General features: G+C 49.5%; 1 protein-coding gene across 1 annotated transcript in view; it reads left to right on the forward strand.

The window, feature by feature from the left end:
• Positions 1-4357: 4357 nt before the first annotated feature.
• LOC104468506 (exonuclease mut-7 homolog) overlaps positions 4358-19896 on the forward strand; it is a gene marked incomplete at both ends in the record, with an annotated part of 21654 nt that continues 6115 nt past the window's right edge. Inside the window, 7 exons of the mRNA XM_010082674.1 lie at positions 4358-4524; positions 9653-9791; positions 10618-10831; positions 11557-11666; positions 12787-12997; positions 14107-14273; positions 16814-16984. Of these exons, the coding sequence (XP_010080976.1) occupies positions 4358-4524; positions 9653-9791; positions 10618-10831; positions 11557-11666; positions 12787-12997; positions 14107-14273; positions 16814-16984 (1179 nt within the window). The remainder of the gene's footprint in view (positions 4525-9652; positions 9792-10617; positions 10832-11556; positions 11667-12786; positions 12998-14106; positions 14274-16813; positions 16985-19896) is intronic.

The raw sequence follows: 19896 nt of genomic DNA on the forward strand, positions 1-19896 counted from the left end.
TTGCCAAAGCCTTGCTGAAAGCAAGAAGAAAGACCACTTCCCCGCCATTGATGTGGTAATGGCCTCCAGAGCACGGCAGTGTGGCTCTGTCAATGACGCACTGATTGCTATCTGAAAGTCAGTCTTCTGGGATATGAATGGAGGCTATTTTGTTCTTCTTCAGTTGGTAAATTAGTGCATCTGAGCGGGCAGTGCCTGTGAGCGAGGGAACAGCTCGAGTGGTGAGAACGCCCGGCTTTCTCAGGCTTCTGGCTTTGTGCGTTGGCCGCGGGGGAGCAGCCTGCTGCTTTCACAAGAAACCCTGTTCAGAAGCGAGTGTGGGTGAAGTTGGCGGCTTTTATCCCAGTGCCATCTCCATAGGATATCTAGAGTCAGGATCCCCCTTCTCCCACGGGACGGGCTGTGACCCTGGGCTGAGCGGGCGCTGAGGGTCCCAGCTCCAGTCTCCTGCCTAAAGGACTTCGGTGACACGCTCATGGTGACATTCTTCTGCAGCATCTCTCCATATAGTACAAACGATGCTCGCTTCAAAACAGAAACCTCGAGCACAAATAAAATAAAATAACCATGAAACTAACCCCGTAGGATGTTCCAGGGAATCTCTAAGCAAAGGTGCCTGCGCAGGACCTGCAGCACCGCGGTGACTTTAGAAACGCTGTTGGTGTCCTTCACTGCTGACAGCGGTTTTGTCCTCTCAAAGTCCGGGTTTCTTTTTCCTCTTTTAAAGTTGCTGGCTCCAAAATATTCTACTTGACATTTTCTCTACACTAACAGAATTTTTTTTGTTGATGCTGGAAGCACTTGAGAACAGTGGAAATTGGCCAAGACATTCAAAAGCTAAATTAAAATCTGACACTGCAAATAGCCAGTGTCACTGGTGTGAATAACTTCCCTCTCCGGTAAAAGATATTGAGGGAAAGCAGAGAATTGTATCGGAGAGAAATGCAACTTAACACAGACAGATAAAAGTGATCTAGGGTTGGCTGGGGTGACTTCCAAAGAAGATATTGGATATTTGAGTCCAAAGTTATTGATAGCAATAGAGGAATTGCTGATGCTGAGGGCTGTGATCAGGACATTCCTGAGCTTGCTCTGCCCTGGTTGTTGTGAGCTTTGTAAAGCGCTCGGCTGGGTCGGAACAGGATTTACGGGTAGGTAATCTGCAGCAGTCATTTCAGAAAGCTTTAATCATGTGTTATTGTTGGTGTCAGGAGTTTTTGTGTGCGCCTATGGATTAAAGAACATATCGTATGTCTAGAATTCAGAGAGGGATGTAAACAAGCCGTATGGTCTGTATAATCTGTTCCCACTCAGAGGTGTTGCTGATGTTGATCAGAACAACTGTGCCAGTTTCCTCTTGAAAAGTGTTCGTTTACTGAAAGCAAAGTACATGAAATGTCATCCCTAGTGAAACATTTGTCTCTGCATCTGTGCCCACATCTTCTGGGGCCAAAGTTTCCACATTCTTGCTCTTGCAAAGCTGTTGCGGTGGAAGCCTTTCCCCTTTATAGCAGTGTTGGGTTTTTTTCATTAAAAAACAAACAAAGCTATTTTCTGTTTGAGAATGCAAGATGTAATATCTCTGGAGAGATTAACCTTCTTTCCAGAGTTGTTTTTGTGGTTGAAAGAATAAGTCTGTTATCATTAAAATAAAAAAAAAAATATATCTGCACCTCATTATTGCCAGAAATAAAGCTGACATAATGAGATTTATTGAGAAATGACTGTGGACAAACTGAAGAGAGATCCAACCCCAAAGACTTTGTGTTCTAGAAAAAAGGCAGAAAGACAATAGGATGGACACAGGGGAAGCTAGAAGAGGGAATTGCTCTGTGATGTTAATAAGAAAATATGTTCTTTTTGGGAAGGACTCTGAGAAGTGGCTTGGCAAACACGCAGAAGGAGTTATTCAAGCCTCCTTCCCGTGTTAGGTGCTTGGCTGAGCTCCGCTGCACGAGGCAGAGGTCTGAGAGATGCACCCAGGATCAGGACTGGCATGCCGGGAGGAAATGTAGGGGGCAAGGAGTGTTAACATGATGGCTTATCCTTTCCCTCTCTGCCCCTTCCCCCGGTCCCCTCTCCTGCGTCTCTCCCGTAACTGAGCCCCTGGTTAGCTGCAGGACCCTGTCCCGTTGACACTGGCTCCTTGATGTGCCACCAGCCTCTTGGGAGCAGCAGGAAAAATATTCTTCCACATATCCATGGGAAGAAATGTGGTTTGGCATTTGGCAAAGTCACAGGGGTGCAGCCGTAGTGCTGAGGCAGCAGTTTTTGTGAGAAGTCTGCCTTCTCCTGGGCGCTACCTGGGATGCCAAATTTCTCTGTGGCTTTTCTCCCAAGCCTCTACCTCCTCCTGCACCTCTGTGGGGTGGGTCATTCTTTTTTTTCTTCAGTGCTTTCTTTTTTCCTTCCCTTTTAGCTTGGGGCCATCAACAGGTTTGTTTCCTGATCTCTGTGCAGGGTGTCTGCTTTGAAGACAACTTCTCACCTTTTAGTTACTGAAGGAATGTGAGGAATGAGGCTCCGTGGCTCCAGCCTCTCCACCCGCAGGGCTGTGTCTGTACACGCCGGGGACAAAGAGCAGGGTCCCCGCGCCCCTGGGAGCTGGCTGTGACCCCGCGAGGGCTGCGTGGTGGGCAGCGAAGGAGAGATGGCAGTGGCACGTGCGGAGGGTGGGGGTGGACTTTCAGTGCATATCTGAGCATTTCCCTGCTCTGAGAAGTTCTTGCTGGTAGTGCCAGCAGCGATACAGATCCCCGTCCACCATGGAGAGTTTCAACTTGTTGAGCAATTAAGTCTTCTTGAGAATATCAGCTTCTAAGATCCACGAGTAAATCAGTCAACAGATGAAGAGGAGCGAGTTGCTGATCTGCCGCAGCGGCCGGGAGGTGTTTGCAGGCACAGGTGTGTTGGCTGGGCAGGAGGTGAGGGTCCTTCCAGCCCCGTGGAGCTGGCGTGACTTTCGGTGTCACCGTGCTTGTAGAGGGCATTGGCCAAGAGGCTGAACAAGACAAGAAAGCTTTGGTGAGTCCAGCTGTCGCAGTGGAGGCTGTGCTGGGCTCTGCTTGTCTGCCCTGCCCTTGCCGATAGCTGCTCCCTCGTGCCAGGGCAGGCAGCGTGCCGTGCCCCAGCCTCTGCTCACTGCCGGGTATCTGGGCAGCCGTGGGTTGGTGCTCGTGCCCCCAGGCTCGATAGTGTGCTGAGGCATGGGCACATGTTTGCTTCTTCCAGAAAGTGGCTGGGAACAGGGAATGTCCGAAACTGCCCTCCCTGTGTGCGGGTACATGTAACACGGGCTCCTACAGCGACACTTGAGATCGCTGGGTTTGTCCCTGTGGCTAAACAATAATCCAGTTGTCACGTTCACAGAGGCCTTGAATAGACACCTAGGGAGGGATTTCTTGCACCCAACCAGTTCTTCACAGCTGGAGTGACCGCTCCAGGTTCCTCTTGGGATCAGTGGGGACAAAGCAGGACTTTCAGAGCACAGTTTGTGCAGGTGGGACGAGAGCACTCACAGCCTGGACCCTGTCGCCGTGCTGGCGGGTCTGTGCTGGCTGCACAGGACGGCTCTCCGCACGGCGTGCTTTTGCGTGTTGCTGGAGGAGGCACCTGGTGCCCCTGTTTTCCCCGCTGCCTGTGCGGATGGGCTGTGGGCTGAGGAGCCTGTTCCTCGCTGTGAACACCAGAGTCTGTTGCTCAGGAAAGCTTTGCTGAGGTGTCCTGCCTGTAACCCTTGTGCGACTGCCAATCCCAGTTACCTGTGCAAATGCTCCCAAGGCTGGAGGAGACCCCATGCTGCTGTCTCACCTGGAGAGAGGCTAAGCCACCCTGTTGCCTCTCCCAGGACATCAAGTCACAGCAGCACTTCAGGGCTACAGGCACAAAATGGGACCGAAACAATCCAAGCACTTCCCCCTGCCGTAATTACCTGCCTAACAAGCCCAAAGACCTTTACCGTCTGGTCAGTCACTGCTTCTGATTTTGCTTGATTTAATCAGTATCTGAGCAAATCATATGCTGGCCATCAGTCAGGCTACGTGGAATTGATTTACCCTTGGTTCTCTGTGCTGCACCTGCAAGGTGGTGTTCTCTGAACAAATAGCCGTGCTGTCCAGGGGACCCAAGCACCCCGATGAGCTCTCAGTTAACATGTGTGCTCTTCATCTCTTGCAGAGAAGTGCAGCACTCACTGAGTTTGAACAAAATCACTCCTGAGGTGACGGGGGGGTGATTCTTGCTCCTTTCTGCACTTGGCTGGGAGTCCCTGGAGGGTGCTGTCCCCTGGGAGGGGGTAGAAGCCCCCATGATGGAAATTGCTCTGACAGTCTTCCTTCACTCTTGATACCCCTTTCAGAGCACAGTTGGAGAGAATCGATGTCTTCAAGGGCACCTGATACAGCTGCTGATCCGTTACTGTGATGTGGACGCGGCGGCGAGATGGGCGCAACGCTACAGTTTGCCCAAGGAGATGCTACCTTGTGAAGTGGCTGATGAGCTTCAAAAGCTTCGGATCCAGGAGAGGTAAATACTCTGGGTTGTGCCTTTTTCTGTGTGGATTACTTGTCATACCAGGACTACGTGTTTGCTTAAAATAATATACCATAGTGCTTCCTTGGGGAGATAATTTTGCAAAACTTCCTCAATTTACTCAGATCACATCTTCAACATGTACATGCTGCATTTGGTTTTCATAAGCCTGGAAACATCTGTACATTTTATTAGGATATTAGACATTAGGAAGAAATTTTTCACTGTGCAGGTGGTGAGGCAGTGGCCCAGGTTGCCCAGAGAAGCTGTGGATGCCCCATCCCTGGAGGGGTTCAAGGCCAGGCTGGATGAGGCTTTGAGCAACCTGGGCTAGTGGGAGGTGTCCCTGCCCATGGTGGGGGGTGGCACTGGATGATCTTGAAGGCACTTTTGAACCCAAACCATTCTGGGATTCTATGATTCTATGATTTTAAACTTACTCCTGAGTACTTAGAACCTATGAGATCGCTTCACACTGCAGAGGGGTCTTCAGACTCCCTCTGCCAGATCAACAGCATAAATGAAATTACATGGGAGGGATCTGAATGTGTGTCTGTTTTACTGAGTTGATTACATGTCTGTCAAAGCTTTCTATATACTCTGCATCCCCCACTGTACTGTAATCCAGTTTAATGCCTTCTAGGAAACTTATGGCCAAGAAAATAATTTTGAAGTTCCTTGAGTTTTTCTAATTGTATTTATTTTCTTCCTCCTTTGACAGCTCATAAGCCATTTTAATCCCCGTCTGTCATTTTTGCCTCATCCAAAGCTTTCAGAAATAATGGGAAATTTTGACATTTGGGGTCAGATCCCGGAAGCATCGCATTAATTGAATTCGGGATAAAACCAGACTCTCTGGTACAAAATTAACAAGTGAACTTAAGAAGCCTTGAGCCCCATAATTAGTCTCTGTCCCCTTTTTTTCCTCTAATGCAATCCCAATAACCCAGTGCCGTGGTTCCTCTCCTGCTTTGGGAGATTAGCCTGGAGGAGCTGCAGTTCCTCCCCCAATGGGAGCTTCATCCTGTTGCATGACCTGAGGCAGGAGTACCAAGGCAGAGGTACAAAAAATAGAATTGAAAAATCCTTATATTAAGAAGGGTTCTTACAACTCCTTCATTTCAAGTGCACAGAACTGTGCAAACAGCCCCAGTCAAGGATCTCTGTGAACCTGTTGGTGCAGGAGGAGCAGAGGGGAAGGCTGGAGGGAAGAGGATGGCCAGGTTCCATGCTGTGTGTAGACAAAGCTGTGCAAAGTTGAAAAGAAGCTCAAGATTTAGGAAGGCGCATAGAGCCACCTAAACTCTTAGGAGCTGGCTGATCCCCACAGCAAGCAAGATCTGGAGGGGTACCAGGGCTTTGTAGTTCTGTTTCTGGGTATTCTGTGCTGTGCCTCTTTGAGTAAATGGCCCAAGATCATCCTCTTCATGCACCAGTATCCCAGGCAGGTGCTCAGCTATGCTGTATGCAGGAAAAAAGACAGTTTTTGAAAAAAACGACTCAATGCAAATGATTTGCTGAGCCCCAGTAATTCACTTTTACACCCATGTGAGTGATAGTGTATCTGCTGTGCTTCGGTGACTCTGTCCACAAGGTGTTTAAGCAAGTTATTCAGAGAGAGCCATGTTTGGCACCCTTTTGTAAATCTTTTCTTTTCCCTGCACAAAGGCCAGCACGTATGCAGGTTACTGCAAGTCTTGGGGAGCTGCAGATGATACTGGCTGAGGGTCCTGTTAGGATCTCACCCAGGACTGCACAGGAGATGTGGAACCTCAGGCAGGCTGAGGTCTGGCTGGTCATCCCATCGGAACACAGCCCGGCAGCCTCTGTGCCCACACATGGTCATGAGCTGAACTTCTGCAAGGCTGCAGGCTGCCACAGTCCTTGGGCTCGGAGTAATTCCAGTCACCTTGCTGGGCTGCTGCAGTCGAGCAGCATTTTCTCTGCTCATTCATGTGCAGGAATTCATCTAATTGGATTCTGCACGTGGAAGAGGACTTACCCCTGAACGCTCAGTGCAAACGCAGGAGAGCTCTGGGCTGCGTGGCTTTGGTGCAGCACAGCTCAAAGGCTTGCTGTCGTTTGAGGAGCAATCGTATATTTCCAGGTAGAGTCAATGCTTTGGACAAAAATAGGAAGGAGGAAGCAGTGATAATTTTTGGGTCCCTTAGGACTCTTCAGTTGTACACATCAGTGACCTTACTCCAGGGTGTTGTGCTTGACTAGACTGGGCACCGCTTGGCTGATGGTTCTCTCTTGCCCTCGCTGGTAAAATGGGTTTTTTAGCGTGGAGATTGGTGTTTCTAGCTCAGAAGCCAGGTGAGATTAGAGGAAAGTGTGTGGAAAAATCTTGACCACTCCCAACTGTGTGCGAGTTGATAGCCCATATCTTTAGCATCCTTCAGACCTGGCCCTTGAAACCTCTAACATGAGGGAGTAACTTCCTATACGGAGCTGAACTTCTCAGGGTACGTGATGGAGATCGGAACCTGATGTGAAATGGACTGTGTGTCCAGGAGGAGCTGACGTTGACATCACGCATTGCCTGTTTGGGGAGGAATGAAGCCAGCAGAAAGTCCATGATCACTGCTCCCTGGGTAGCGAGTTGGATGCTTCCAGCGCCGTTCTGTTGGTGTGAGAAGCAGGGACAGGGTCCCTCTTGGCGTGACTGTCACACGAGTCTGCTACCTCGTGTGGTCTGCGGCTTTCTCCTGTTACTGCAGAACGTGCGGTCGTACACAGATGGTTTGGGTGCTTCCTTTTCCCTTATGTTCTTAGTGCTGAACTTTCCTACTGCTGTCTTATGTCAGAATATGAACTCCAGCTGACAGTTGGGATCTGTCACTGGCTGCCTGGTTAATGCTGACACCTCGCTGGGGGATAAGGAGACCATTTTAAGAAGACCAAGCCCGAGACTGAGCAAGGTTACTTGTTCTAGTGGGTTTATCATCAGGTTTGTTGTCTTCAACATCCCAGCAAATTTCCATCTCCTGGAGGAGATGTTCATGCAATAACTGCAGCTTGTAACTAAAAGTCGTATCTTTGGAGCATAGATTGGACTAAGTTGAATTACATAGAAGGTGAATGAGAACATGGTGTGTTATTATTTTTTAATTATGATGATTTTGGGAGCATCTCACAGGTGGCCTTGAACAGTTCACCTGCTGAGCTTCATGGATCTGATCTGTCTCCTAGTGCAGATCTGCACTGGTTCATGTTCAAGCCCCATGTAACCTCAGGAAATACGACACAGATATGATGACCCTCAAACACTGTCTGCAAAGGCTGCTTCTCCAAATGGTGGATGGCTTGCTTGGGGCATCTGCACAGGACTTGCTTCTGCTTCGCTCTGCAGCGTTGCTGGAGCTGCACCAGCTGCCAGTTGGGAGCCAGAAGGTTTTTGCATGAGGTGTAATCCCTCAAAAGACAAAGGGGTGGTTATTGGGAGTGTGACTTAGCCACAGACTCTGTGCATCTGGAAAGATAAAAGCCATCACTCCACCTCTCTGCTCTGGGAATGCTGTGCCGTGCAGGGGTGGAGTGGAGGCATGCCGATTGGGATGTACTCTGCTGCTGGTGAGGAGATGTGACCGATGAGCGAAACCCTTTGTCCCCCTGTTTACTCATCCAGTCACAATACCTGCTGCAGGAGCTGCTATACAATCAGCGGAGCCGTGGGACCTAATAAAACAGCCTGTCTGCCTTATTTATTGAGCTAACAAAGCAGCAGGTTCCCAGGGAGGGTGTTCACAGCGTGGAGAACAAGGTGGTACCGGCACATAAATGACATCATCTCTGCCACTGGTCACACCACACGCAGCTCCTGAACTCTGCAGGCGAGAATATTGCTGGAGGCCTGAGGCTGCACACCTTCATTAAATATTTTACACAAATATTGACTTCCCCATGCACACAAACCCACGGGAAAGAGAACAGCGAAAGCTGCTGTGCTGCGAAATTAGCCACATGGTCCCCTAAACATAAGGTTAGTAAATAGTTTCTCAAATAAGAAACCGTTTCAAGTCTCTATGGGAAAGAGACTATCCTGAAATCTGTGATGTGTCCAAAATAGCTGGATTTTTTTTATTACTTTCTTTCCTCTGATTGCATCATCTGGCTGAGACACCGCAGCACTCGCTGACCTTCCACTCACAAGGCCATTTCAAGAGACTCTGCTGCCTTTTCAAAAGAAAATGTGCTGCATAAGATCCTTCTGTAGGAAATCAGTTAGCTCATTTGGCATCTCCCAACATTCCCAGGGTATTAATACGCAGATACTGAATTTCTCGGCATGGTGCCATCTCAAACCCAAGTGGAAGGAGCAGCACAATGAAGGCAGTGGGTCTGTGGGTTCAGCTGGCTGTCTTCCCCTAAATATAGAAGGTTTTGAACTTCATTTCTGAACTTTTCTCATTTCATCCCTGTGCAACATCGGACGAATTTTCTTGTGCAAGCTGTGTGGACATTTGCCAGGGAAGGGGATGCAGGAGAAGAAGCGGGATAGCATCAGGGAGATCCGCGAAGCCTTCCCGAGACGTTGCGCTATAAAACGATGAGGCAGATTCCCCCGTTCCCAGCTGGTTGTGATCTGAGTGTGGAGCAGCCCGAGAATCTCTTTCGGAGACAGTTTACACTGTGGGGAATTGTGAAGCTCCTGTTTGGACACAGTGCTGCTCAGAGCTGTTACACCGTGGGAGCTAGCAGGCTTAACCTCGAGGGCAAAAAGCAGTAAATGTAAAAAGCTTTATCTCTGACTGTGGAAGCAGCTGCCCAGCTTTGTCGTCCAAGTTGCATCAGTTCGGGGAAAGAGCTGAGTGTTGAGGGCAGGGCTTGGGACTCAACTCCAGCGAGTGCTTGGTGTGGGTGTTCTCTGCAGGGGGTGCAGTGCGTGTGTGTGGGGAGGTTGGGATGCGGTGCCGTTTCTGTGATAGGAGTAAAATGAGAGGATGAGTCAAGATGAAAGAGAGAAAGTGAGGAAAGAGAGGGTGAGAGAAGGAGATGAGTGGCATGGGGAAATAGAGGGCCAGGGTGAAATAAGAGGCTTACGACCTCCTGGTGCTCCTCCAATCCAGGATTTCCTCTCATTGCATGGCTTAAAGCTGTTGTGTCTGATTCTGTGCAGGGTAGAAGAGGCTGCAAAAGCGGATAATTATGAAGAGAGTAAGAAGAAGGACTATTACCAGCTTCCTATTCCACGGGCAAATATTCACTTCCTGCAGACGTGGGAAGAGGCACTGCAGTGCTGGGAAAGGGTGCTGCGGGTGAGTGTTACCCTGGGATTTACTCTGCAGGTTCAAGGAGCAGAAAGTCCATCGCAGGGTTGTACATGGGCCACTGCCATCAAATGTCTCCCTCCCCACGTCAAGAACAGCTGCTTCCCTTAGGCTTCTCTGATTTGGGGAACGCATTGGGAATCAGCACAGGACAGACACGGAGCTGCTGGAGCGGGGCCAGAGGAGCCACGGAGATGGGCAGAGGCTGGAGCAGCTCCCGTGCGAGGACAGGCTGAGAGAGTTGGGGGTGTGCAGCCTGGAGAAGAGAAGGCTCCGGGGAGACCTTCCAGCAGCTTCCAGTGCTGAAAGGGGGCTACAGGAGAGATGGGGGGGCTCTGAGGAGAAGGGACAGGACGAGGGACGATGGTTTGAAGCTGAAAGAGGGGAGATTGAGGTGAGATGTGAGGAAGAAATTTTTTCCTGTGCGGGGGGTGAGGCAGTGGCCCAGGGTGCCCAGAGAAGCTGTGGATGCCCCATCCCTGGAGGGGTTCAAGGCCAGGCTGGATGAGGCTTTGGGCAACCTGGGCTAGTGGGAGGTGTCCCTGCCCATGGCAGGGGGTTCAAACTCTATGATCTTTAAGGTCCTTTCCAACCCAAACCAGTCTGTGATTCTATGAAGTACTGTGCCAGGAAGGGTCCCTGCAGAGGTGACTCAGGTGTGCTGTGAAAGCTACTTCTCTCTGTAGCAGTTTGCACACTAGCAGAGAGTTGCAGCTGTTGGAAAGGAAATGCTTGTGTTCTGGACAGGGACTGTCCAGGCTGCTTTCAAGCGTAGACAGGCTGTAAGTGAAGAAGGCTTTTGTCTGTGTTGCAGCCTGGGCAGGTTGTTGGCATTGACATGGAGTGGAGGCCTTCATTCGGCATGGTTGGGAAGCCTCGTGTCGCACTCCTTCAGATCGCTCTGAAGGATGAGGTGTTCCTGCTTGACTTGCCACGGCTCCTCAAGGAAGATGAGGCGGAGAGGGAGAAGGAGAAGCTTCCCCGTTTCATCCAGAGGCTCTATGCAGATGCAGCCATCACTAAACTAGGTACCATGTGTCTCTTCTCCCCACCTCTGGTCTTTACCCCGTTTATTTTGTGACATCCCTAGATCCTCTTGGGGTTGTCATTCTCTGTATCTGCTTACCACAAAACCAGCTTTTGTAGCCCAGGGTGTTCAAATACTGCCACGCCAGGAAGCAGGGTGACCAGTGGAACTGGGAATGGTAGAAGTGTCTCCCCATTTCAGGTCAGACCCAAGATTTCTGATTTAGCCTCCCCTTCTTGGACCCAAGGTTGTCTTAGTTCCATGCTAAGCCCCGACTTGCACCCAGCCTTCAGTGGTTGTGGGAAGCCATCCAGAGCTGTCTGGGTTTGCTGACCCTGTCCCAGCACCACTGTGCTGGACACCAGAGCTCTCCAGCTTACCGCACCTGGTTTAGATTCTGCTTGGAGGCTTTTGGCAGGAGTTGTTAAACCCAGAGTTCAAGGGCAGATTTGTAATTGCCTTTCACTGCCCTGGCAGATTTTAAGTAAGTTGATCTTAAACTCAGCATTTTTCATCCACCTCCTCTCTCCCAGTGTTCATCTGCAAGAGTATCTCTCAGCAGCAGGAGAGATGGGGGTCTGCCTTGTTCCCTATCTGAACAGTCTTTCCACCAATATTTATACATATATTGTCAGCATTTTAATTCTGAACTAGAAAAAGCTGAGGTGCATTAGCCATGATTTGAGTTTTCCTACCTGTGTGATTTGGGCTTTCTTTTTCCTCCAGGTTATGGGATGTCTGGAGACCTTAGCAGCCTTGCGGCCACATGTTCTGCTTTGAAAGACATGGATAAGCAAGCGCAAGGTGTGGTGGACCTGCTCACAGTAGACAAACAAGTAAGGATGAACACAGGAAGATATGGAAAATTGTGTCTCCTGTGTATGCTCGTAGATAACTATCCTGAAGTCACAGCATTGTCTTTTTGTATGGCTATTGGCATGGAGATGGCTAAATGAGTAAATAGACCTTTGCCGCTTGTGGTTTCGAGGGTAATGTGATTCTGTAAAGAAAGGCAGAAGCCTTTAGTTTTCATCAACTAAAAAGTTAGAGCTTGATCTACTAATAACATTTTTCCTAGCCTTTATAAAAGCTGTGAAAAAGCCATTGAAATGGAGACAGAACTCCATTCAGCTGGGACAAAGTTTCTGAGCAGAAGTCCTGCTTGAACTCAGTAAGAGTAAATTCTTGTAGAAATTCTGATATTCCGAGATCATGCATCATTGAAGCAGATATTACGGAGTTAATGGTTTGTAGAGAACTCAGAATGGAGGGCTGCTGGTGGATTCAGCACAGGAATTTCTGTTCGGCTGAAGTACAGCTGTCTCTGGGTTTGCACACAGTAGTTTTTAGCAGTCGGCAGAAATGTTAAGGACAACCATTTTAGTGGGTAAAATCTACAGAGCATGTTTAAGGCTGTGGGCTGGGGTGAACCCAGATCTTTGGGACCGATAGCATAACCTGGGAAGTGCTGCAGGGTCTGCAGTACCTGCCAACAGCCGTTGCCTCAGTGGAGTCTGAGAAATGGAAACTGCAGAAAGGCTGTTGCCCACGGTGTTACAGGAAGACCTTTTCTCACTGGAGTTAGGAGGAGAAAGGTGCTGAACCACTGCTGCTATTCTTTTATTGAATTGGTGCCCAACAGCCTTCAGCGTGGCTGAGCGCCCTGCAAACCTCTGAGAAGTCACAGCCCCACTGCTCTGATGGAATGCTGTACGATAATGCGCTTTTTTTCCTTCCCTGGCTATGAAGCAGATTTCTTTCCAGCAAGTATGTTTGTTAAACAAATAACCAGACGCCGTATATATCTCATGCCACCCCAGCCCTTGTCTGAGACAACGGGATGCCAGGCAAGAGATAAAAATGATAGGGTTGCTGTACGGCCCCACCCGCTGCAACAGGGGGTGTTGTAGAAGCTGTTTTATAGCCATGTGTTTTATATCTTTTTCTTTCCATCAGCTGCAGAAGAGCTCCGTTGACTGGAAGAAGGGTGGCCGGGAGGTCGATGTACTGTCCTCGGAGCAGAGCTACAAGGAGAGAGGGTTCAGGCAGCCGGAGAAAGGGCTCAGCCTCTTGGTGCAACATGTGCTGGGAAAACCTCTAGATAAAACAGAGCAGCTGTCCAACTGGGAGAAACGGCCGCTCCGGGAGGAACAGATCCTCTATGCAGGTCTGGTCACCGACTCTGTGGCAAGGTGCTACAGGTTGTCCATTACAGGCTCTGTTTGTCTGTTCTCTGTCACCAGGAAAATTGTTAAGTGGTAAACGAAGAAAATGGCTTTGCAGATTAGTTCCTGTTCAGAGAAGTCAGCACATGTTATGTTTGTCCTTTTGAGGACGTGGCTTTAATGGTTGAAGTTTAAACTCTCCAGTGATTCATTATTTCCCTTATGAAAGAATTCCCGTGCTTTGCAGATTTTGTCTGATGAAACAGCACCTCAGTGGAAACTCCTCTCAGTAACCAAAAGGAAGAAAGTCCACTTCCTTCTGCCTCATTTCACAGCCTTTCCGACAAACTGCTCATTTGTCATAGTGAAGTGCTCATTAGAGCAGAGTTGAAAATGGGTAGACATGGTGTCAGAAACTGCAGCAGTGTCAGTCCTGTGGAGGGGCCAGTGGAGGTTATTGCTATTACCCCAGAGTCAGAAGTCTGGGTCTAACTCTTTTCCTGGGGCATCAAAGGACAGTCTACTGAAGCGAACCAGCCCTTTGGTAAATTCAGCTATCCTTGAAGCTGACACAGTTCCCACAAAAGTTAATCACCAGGACTTGTAAAACTGGCTTGGAAACTTAGACAGTTCCCGTTGCAAGGAACAGAAGCGGCACGGCAGTGCGTGTGGGCAGGTGATTGCAAACAACTCAGTTATTACTTTTTAAGATATTGCATCTGATGGGGAATTTACCTTCCCATAGCTGCGATGCGGTAATAACCATGGGCAAGCCGCTGCTCAGTGACAACGGAGGGTGAAATGGGTTGGCTGCAGCTATGTGCCATGGTGGCTTGAACAGGAGTGCTGCAATTTGCATTACGTTAGAGTCAGGGACAGCAGAGGGTCTGTGGCAACAGCTCCTCTGCCTTGACTCTTTGTATCATGCTCTGGGTCGTGGTGCTCACTGAATCTGTGAGAGAGTTCAGGGTGTGACATTAGGAAGTTGGAGCTTCACAGGTTGGTTGCGTTCGGTGGCATTTACAAAGGTGAGGGCTCTTCCTTGCATCAGGAAGGGCTCTGGTTTGCTTTTAGATGAAACCAGCTGAGGCTCATATCCCCTTATTTTCAGCTTCAGATGCATACTGTTTGCTGGAGATCTACGAGAAACTCTGCAAGGATCCAGCGAGCTTTGGTCTGAGTTCAGACCTGACTGAGAGTCTGGTGGGAAAACCAAGCGTAAAACCCAGGGCAAAGAAGCAGCCGAACAAAGGAGAAGTACCATCCCCTCCTGGACAGGTTTGTAAACATCTTCAAAGAGCTGCACGTTGCTCAAGACCCCTGCAAATCATATGTTGCCTTGTCTCCCAGTCATCCCATTAGCTATGCATGGCATGCCTGTTTGTAGTCTGTTCTCAGGATATTGCAGCAAACATCTTCCTCGCTCCTCCCCTTTACTGATAAGATGTGCTTTCTCCTTTGCGTGCCTTGGTTCAGCTTTCCCTGCAATTTTAGGTTCATTTGTTTTCACAAAGTGTCGGTGCAGATCTGCGTGGCAGAATCCAGCTAACCTTGCTGGGAGAAGTGCTCCTTCCACACTTCCTCAGTGGCATGGGCTTTGAATTCTGTGCCCTACGTGTTGCATCAAGGAGGTTTCAAAACTCTGATTTCCTTACTTTTGTGCTTAGCTGAGCTTCTACACTTTAGTTTCACATGGAGTATGCCTCCTTTATTGTGTCTAAAGGAGAAGTATGCAAAGCTAAAAACAAACATTCCATGAAAAAGTCCTTCTGCTGATGGCTTGTCCCTGTCTCCCTGCCCACCACCACGTATTCTGTGACAGGCTTCCCCCTGCAAAGTGTGTCGTGGCAGAGCCTTAAAGCTCCACCGGCCGTAACTTGGAGCTGTGTCACTCTGCTTAAGTATCTTGCAACGTGACTGGTCCCTCTCTCTTCCAGTGATAAAGTGCAACCAGCTGGTTGTTTATGCACCTATGAAAACATCAGCAGAAAACCAGTTTCGTTAGTTAACTGAGAAGACTCGCGTCCTTCTGAGTAGTCCCAAAGTAGCTAGTTGCCCAGAGCAGCTGTGGATGCCCCATCCCTGGAGGGGTTCAAGGCCAGGCTGGATGAGGCTTTGGGCAACCTGGGCTAGTGGGAGGTGTCCCTGCCCATGGCAGGGGGTGGCACTGGATGGGCTTTAAGGTCCCTTCCAGCCCAAACCAGTCTGTGATTCTATGAAATGTGTGTTTAGCTCCTGAAGTCACTGTTACCTTCTGTGGTTGGACTGAGATACTACTGATGATACCTTTTCAGGATCCTGTTTATCAATGTGTGCAAATGGACAGTATCCCATTAGTCTTGGGCAGTAGCACACAAAGCTGCTCCGTAGTTTCTAAGTTTTTAAGCGCTCTGTGTTCGTGAGAATATTGTGCGTTACGACATATCTGCCTGGCTGCTGCAGAGATGGGAAAAGTAAGTACTTCAGGCTTGAATTACCTTGTGAACTCACGGGTCATCTTTGTGTTCTGTACAGTCAGATCCATTAACCAAGAGGTAGCTGGTAAAACCTGGACTGGGACTCAAAAAGAGCAGCTTCCCCTGGCTCTACATCCTGCGTGACTCCGAGCTCTCTTCCCCAGTGTTTCCTGGTGTGCTCTCTGAAGTGGGGCTAATGACACGATTCTCCTTTATAAGCTTTTTGCTTTCTGCTGGCATGAAACGTGAGAAAAAAGCTGCATATGACATTGCTGGCCATTGAACAAACACTAGCTAAGAGCCAGCTGCTGCTCCTTCACATCTGTTTGAACAAAAGCAGCAGCACAGGGTTAGTGTCTTCCAGCTACCTCAGCATCGAAGGGTCGGCTTGATCCGTTACCGCAGCATGCTGATGTCTCAGGGCACAGCTGCATCCACCAAGGTCCTTACATGAACTGGTGACAGTCCAGTCTGCCCAGTGCTGGAGAGCTTTGAGGGCAGGTACCAGCTTCTGGTGAGGTGCAGCGTCACACCGAGCGGGCTCTCGGATGTGAGCGGGTTTCCGTGGCCAGCCCAGGTGTGTCTCATGGTGTGCCGCAGCGTGTCCAGGCTGGAGGCAGCTCCAGCAGAGCTCGGCTGCGGTGGTGCTGGCTCCAAAGACAGTGCAGCCCTGCCTCGGTGGTCGCTGTGTCCTCCACTCATCCCAGCTGGTTCCAGTTCCTGGAAGCAAAGCTGGACATTGGAGGTTCATTAATAACTTCCCTTCTCCATGAATTTAGCTATTGTACTTCTGGGAGCCTCCCAAAGACAGTCTCCAACTGCAGGAACTCCCCCAGCAGCAGACATTTGAAATAAAATAAACAGAATTCAGGCACTGCCTATTTTTAAACTTCCCAAGATAACAAAGCTGACGTGGTTGCTTTGTCTACCTGTTTCTCCCCTGTCTGTCAGATGCCCTTTTCGAATCGTAACTTTGGCACATGTGGATTGACCGCAGTCTGGTTCAGCATTGAAGCGGTGTTTCTGTGCCTTGCTGGAGATGGGTGTCTGTGTGGAAGGCCAGCTGGCATTTCTCCAGGGAAAGGCTGCAGATCCCTGGGTTCAGTGGCCAGCTGGCGAGTGAGCGAATGGCTAATTCAGAACTAGCCCCATCGTGTGCTGCCTCCTGCCCACGTGGTCGGTGGGTGATGAGAGATACGAAGGAGGAACTCGAGGTGTTGCAAAGCACGGGGGAAATTGTCATACAGGTGGAAGGGGGACGGTTGGGTTTGTCATGGCGAGTGAATGCAGGGAGACAAAACACTGGAAGGCTGGAAATCAGCCTTGTGTCCTGCTGCTTATGGATCTCTTGCCTTTCTGTAGCAATGCAGGGGATCTGACAAGGAGACCTCGTGTGTCCCCACTCCCATCTCGCCAAAGGAGTTCAGCGTGGTCTGCGACAACATGCTGCAGGGCCTCGGGCGCTACCTTCGCTGCCTTGGTGTGGATGTCCGCATGCTGGAGAACGAGGATGACCATAGGAAAGCTGCTGAGGTTAGTCCCCTGCGTGTGTATGTGTGTATTTATAGCTCCCATCTGCCTGCTGCTTGCTGAATAGCCACACCGGTTAGTTGCTCGCGCGAGCAGGCGGTGGGCTGGCAGGAGCTGTCCCGCACAAGCATCCTCCTGTGCCCATGCTCAGACCCAGTTCTCTGGCTGGGTCCAAGAAGCTGTGCCACATGGCAGCTGGCATTAGCTGGTCCCTAGAGTAGCCTGTGAGCTTGGTTCTCTGTTTCCAGGAGATGGGGGGTGAGCAGAGAGTGCTGTGATCTCACATCTTATTTGTGTCTGTTTGTTTGTGTCATTGACGGCTGGAACGTTTCAGGTCATTGGAAGAACACAAGCAGCGTGTAAAGATGTGACCTGCAGTCACAAGTGTCTTTGATGGGAAGGTGGTGGTAGATTTGTAACAAGACAAAAATCAGAGGAAGGAACCCAAAATTCACTTAGGTTTTCTAACGGACTCCAGTTTGAGCTTACAGGGAAGGTATTTCCCTGCCCTTTGCCTGGCTCGATCGAGCAGAACTGTAATCAAAAGTTGGCTGTTCAATATGAAAGGGAAAATTTCCATAGTAAATTGCCATATAACATCCTAGCTGGCTGCCACCTTGTGACATGGCTCAAGGTGATCACCGACAACTTCCAGTGAAATGTTTGGGAAAGGAAGACTCTCTAATGTGCACGGGGACAATGAACATTGATCTGGACTCCCAGAACAGCTTTGACCCTCTGCGTCTTGGAGGAGAGACACATGCTTCTTCATTTCAGACATATTTCTGCTATGCCAGAAATGGAGATATCCAGCCCACACAGTGTGTTGCTATCAAGTGTGCACTGATCACCCGGCCTGGTGCACAGGATGTTTCCTCTTCAGATGTCTGCTTGGCCTGAATCCTGGGCAGGCTCTGACTTCTGCAGAAATAATTAATATCTCGTCTCTGCCAAACTTGCACAAGTCATTTAAACAAACCAGTTCTCACTGCCTCCCCCCAGAGCCCCGGCTCCGCTTCTCATCCTGATACCTTATCGTGCCACGGACAGGATGTTTTACATTGCTTTCTCTATGGTGACCGGACAAACATCCTTTCACTATCAAAAGCCCTTGGAGTGTTACTGTACTGCAGAGCCTTTGATCTGTGCTTGGATAATTAAAGATAAAAATAGACTCCTCCCACCCTGCTTTATGTCTGGCTAGTCCTGGTTTAATAAAAGTTGAATGTTGACCACGCTACACCCAAAAACTTGTAAATGTTATTGCAAAGGCCAGCAGAAGGGTTCGGATCCTGGTCGGTGAATACAAGGTAGACAGTTTGGGTGTTGTCCCAACACGGTCTCAAACTAGTGTCACCAGGAACACAGAAGTGTGTGTTTGTTCTTCATGAAAGTCATTTCACTGAAATGATTTATCAGTTACATTACACATCTCCCTGTGCCAAGAACTCCTGAATCGCCCGGCTCCTTATTTGCTCCTTATTGTTCTCATTCCTGTTGCTTGTTAAAGTGGCTTCAAGTGTTGGTAGGCAGACAGGTCTTGTCCTTCACCCTCTATTATTTGAGAGCAAACTTAAAAGCCTGAGAGCTTTGTAGATTGTGCTTGGGCAGGTATGGATTTTTTAACTTTTTTCTTTTAGACTAATGCATGTGGCAGTAATTGGTTAAGAAACCCCATTCCCAGGCTAACCGTGAAGTCCGTGTCCCGTGTACCGCTTCGCACTGTGGTGCTATTCTTGGCTAAATGTTTTCTCTTGGACAGCAGTTGTCAGGGCGTGTTTATCACGCCAGATCTGCAGTCTCAGATCTGCCGGCCCGGGAGAGCGGGACTCCTGACACCCTGGGCCAACGTGTCCCCTGTTTGTCCATATGGAGCTGCTGTGAGGTGACACCAGTTTGCGTTCTGTGTATTTAATGGTGCCGTTGAATTGACTGGAGAAGTGACTGATGAAAAGTTACCTGTCATAAGTGCAGACACAGAAAATCTTTAAAAACTGAAAAATAGTAGAAATTCATACTGAAAATTTCTCTGATAAGTCTGTCCTCGTGTTGGAGGCAGAGACTTGACAGTCCATCCTTACAAAACCATTTTCACCTCTGTTCATGAGCACCAGCCTCTTGGGAAGAGCAGCTTTGTGTCCCAGGACAGGTGCCGTGTCATTTTCTGAGTCTCATCATTCGGTGGGGTGACAGTAACATTTTTACCATGTTCCGTTTCTGTCCTAGCTGCTGTAGCACAATGTGCACAAGTGTTTGGCAAAGCAGGTATGCAGCTGGGGAATGAAATTTCTACCAGAAGTGCTGGATGAGCTCCTTCACCTGACTTTAGCTGCCTGTGCACGAGAGCCGGGCGGATTCACCACGTGCTGTCCCTGAAACGTGCCCTTGCCTGCCAGTGCTGCCGCAGTCCTGCCCCTTGGGTAGGGACCTTCTGGAGGGCTCTGGGCAGTGGCCCGGGCTGGCCCGAGCCTGGCTCCTGGCTGTGTGGCCTCTCATGAGAAGGGCTGTATGCATCCAGCCGTTCCTCACCAGTGGCTTCTGACTCCATCCCAAGGTAAAGAATGGCTCCAGCTGGTAAAGAATGCGGGGATTGGATCTCTTGTGCAGCATCATTCTGTGTGTGCAGGTGCCGTTACTGGGGTGAGCCACCCTGTGCCTCTGCACTTATTCCTATAAGCAACGTGTTATATCCAGTTAATATATTTTGCTCTACTTCAGGCACATCTTATGCCTGTTGTGTTTCATAGAATCACAGAATCACAGGATGGTTTGGGTTGGAAGGGACCTTAAAGCCCATCCAGTGCCACCCCCTGCCATGGGCAGGGACACCTCCCACTAGCCCAGGTTGCCCAAAGCCTCATCCAGCCTGGCCTTGAACCCCTCCAGGGATGGGGCATCCACAGCTTCTCCGGGCA

Source organism: Pterocles gutturalis, unplaced genomic scaffold (assembly GCF_000699245.1).
Source record: "Pterocles gutturalis isolate BGI_N339 unplaced genomic scaffold, ASM69924v1 scaffold47944, whole genome shotgun sequence".
Classification (NCBI taxonomy): domain Eukaryota; kingdom Metazoa; phylum Chordata; class Aves; order Pterocliformes; family Pteroclidae; genus Pterocles; species Pterocles gutturalis.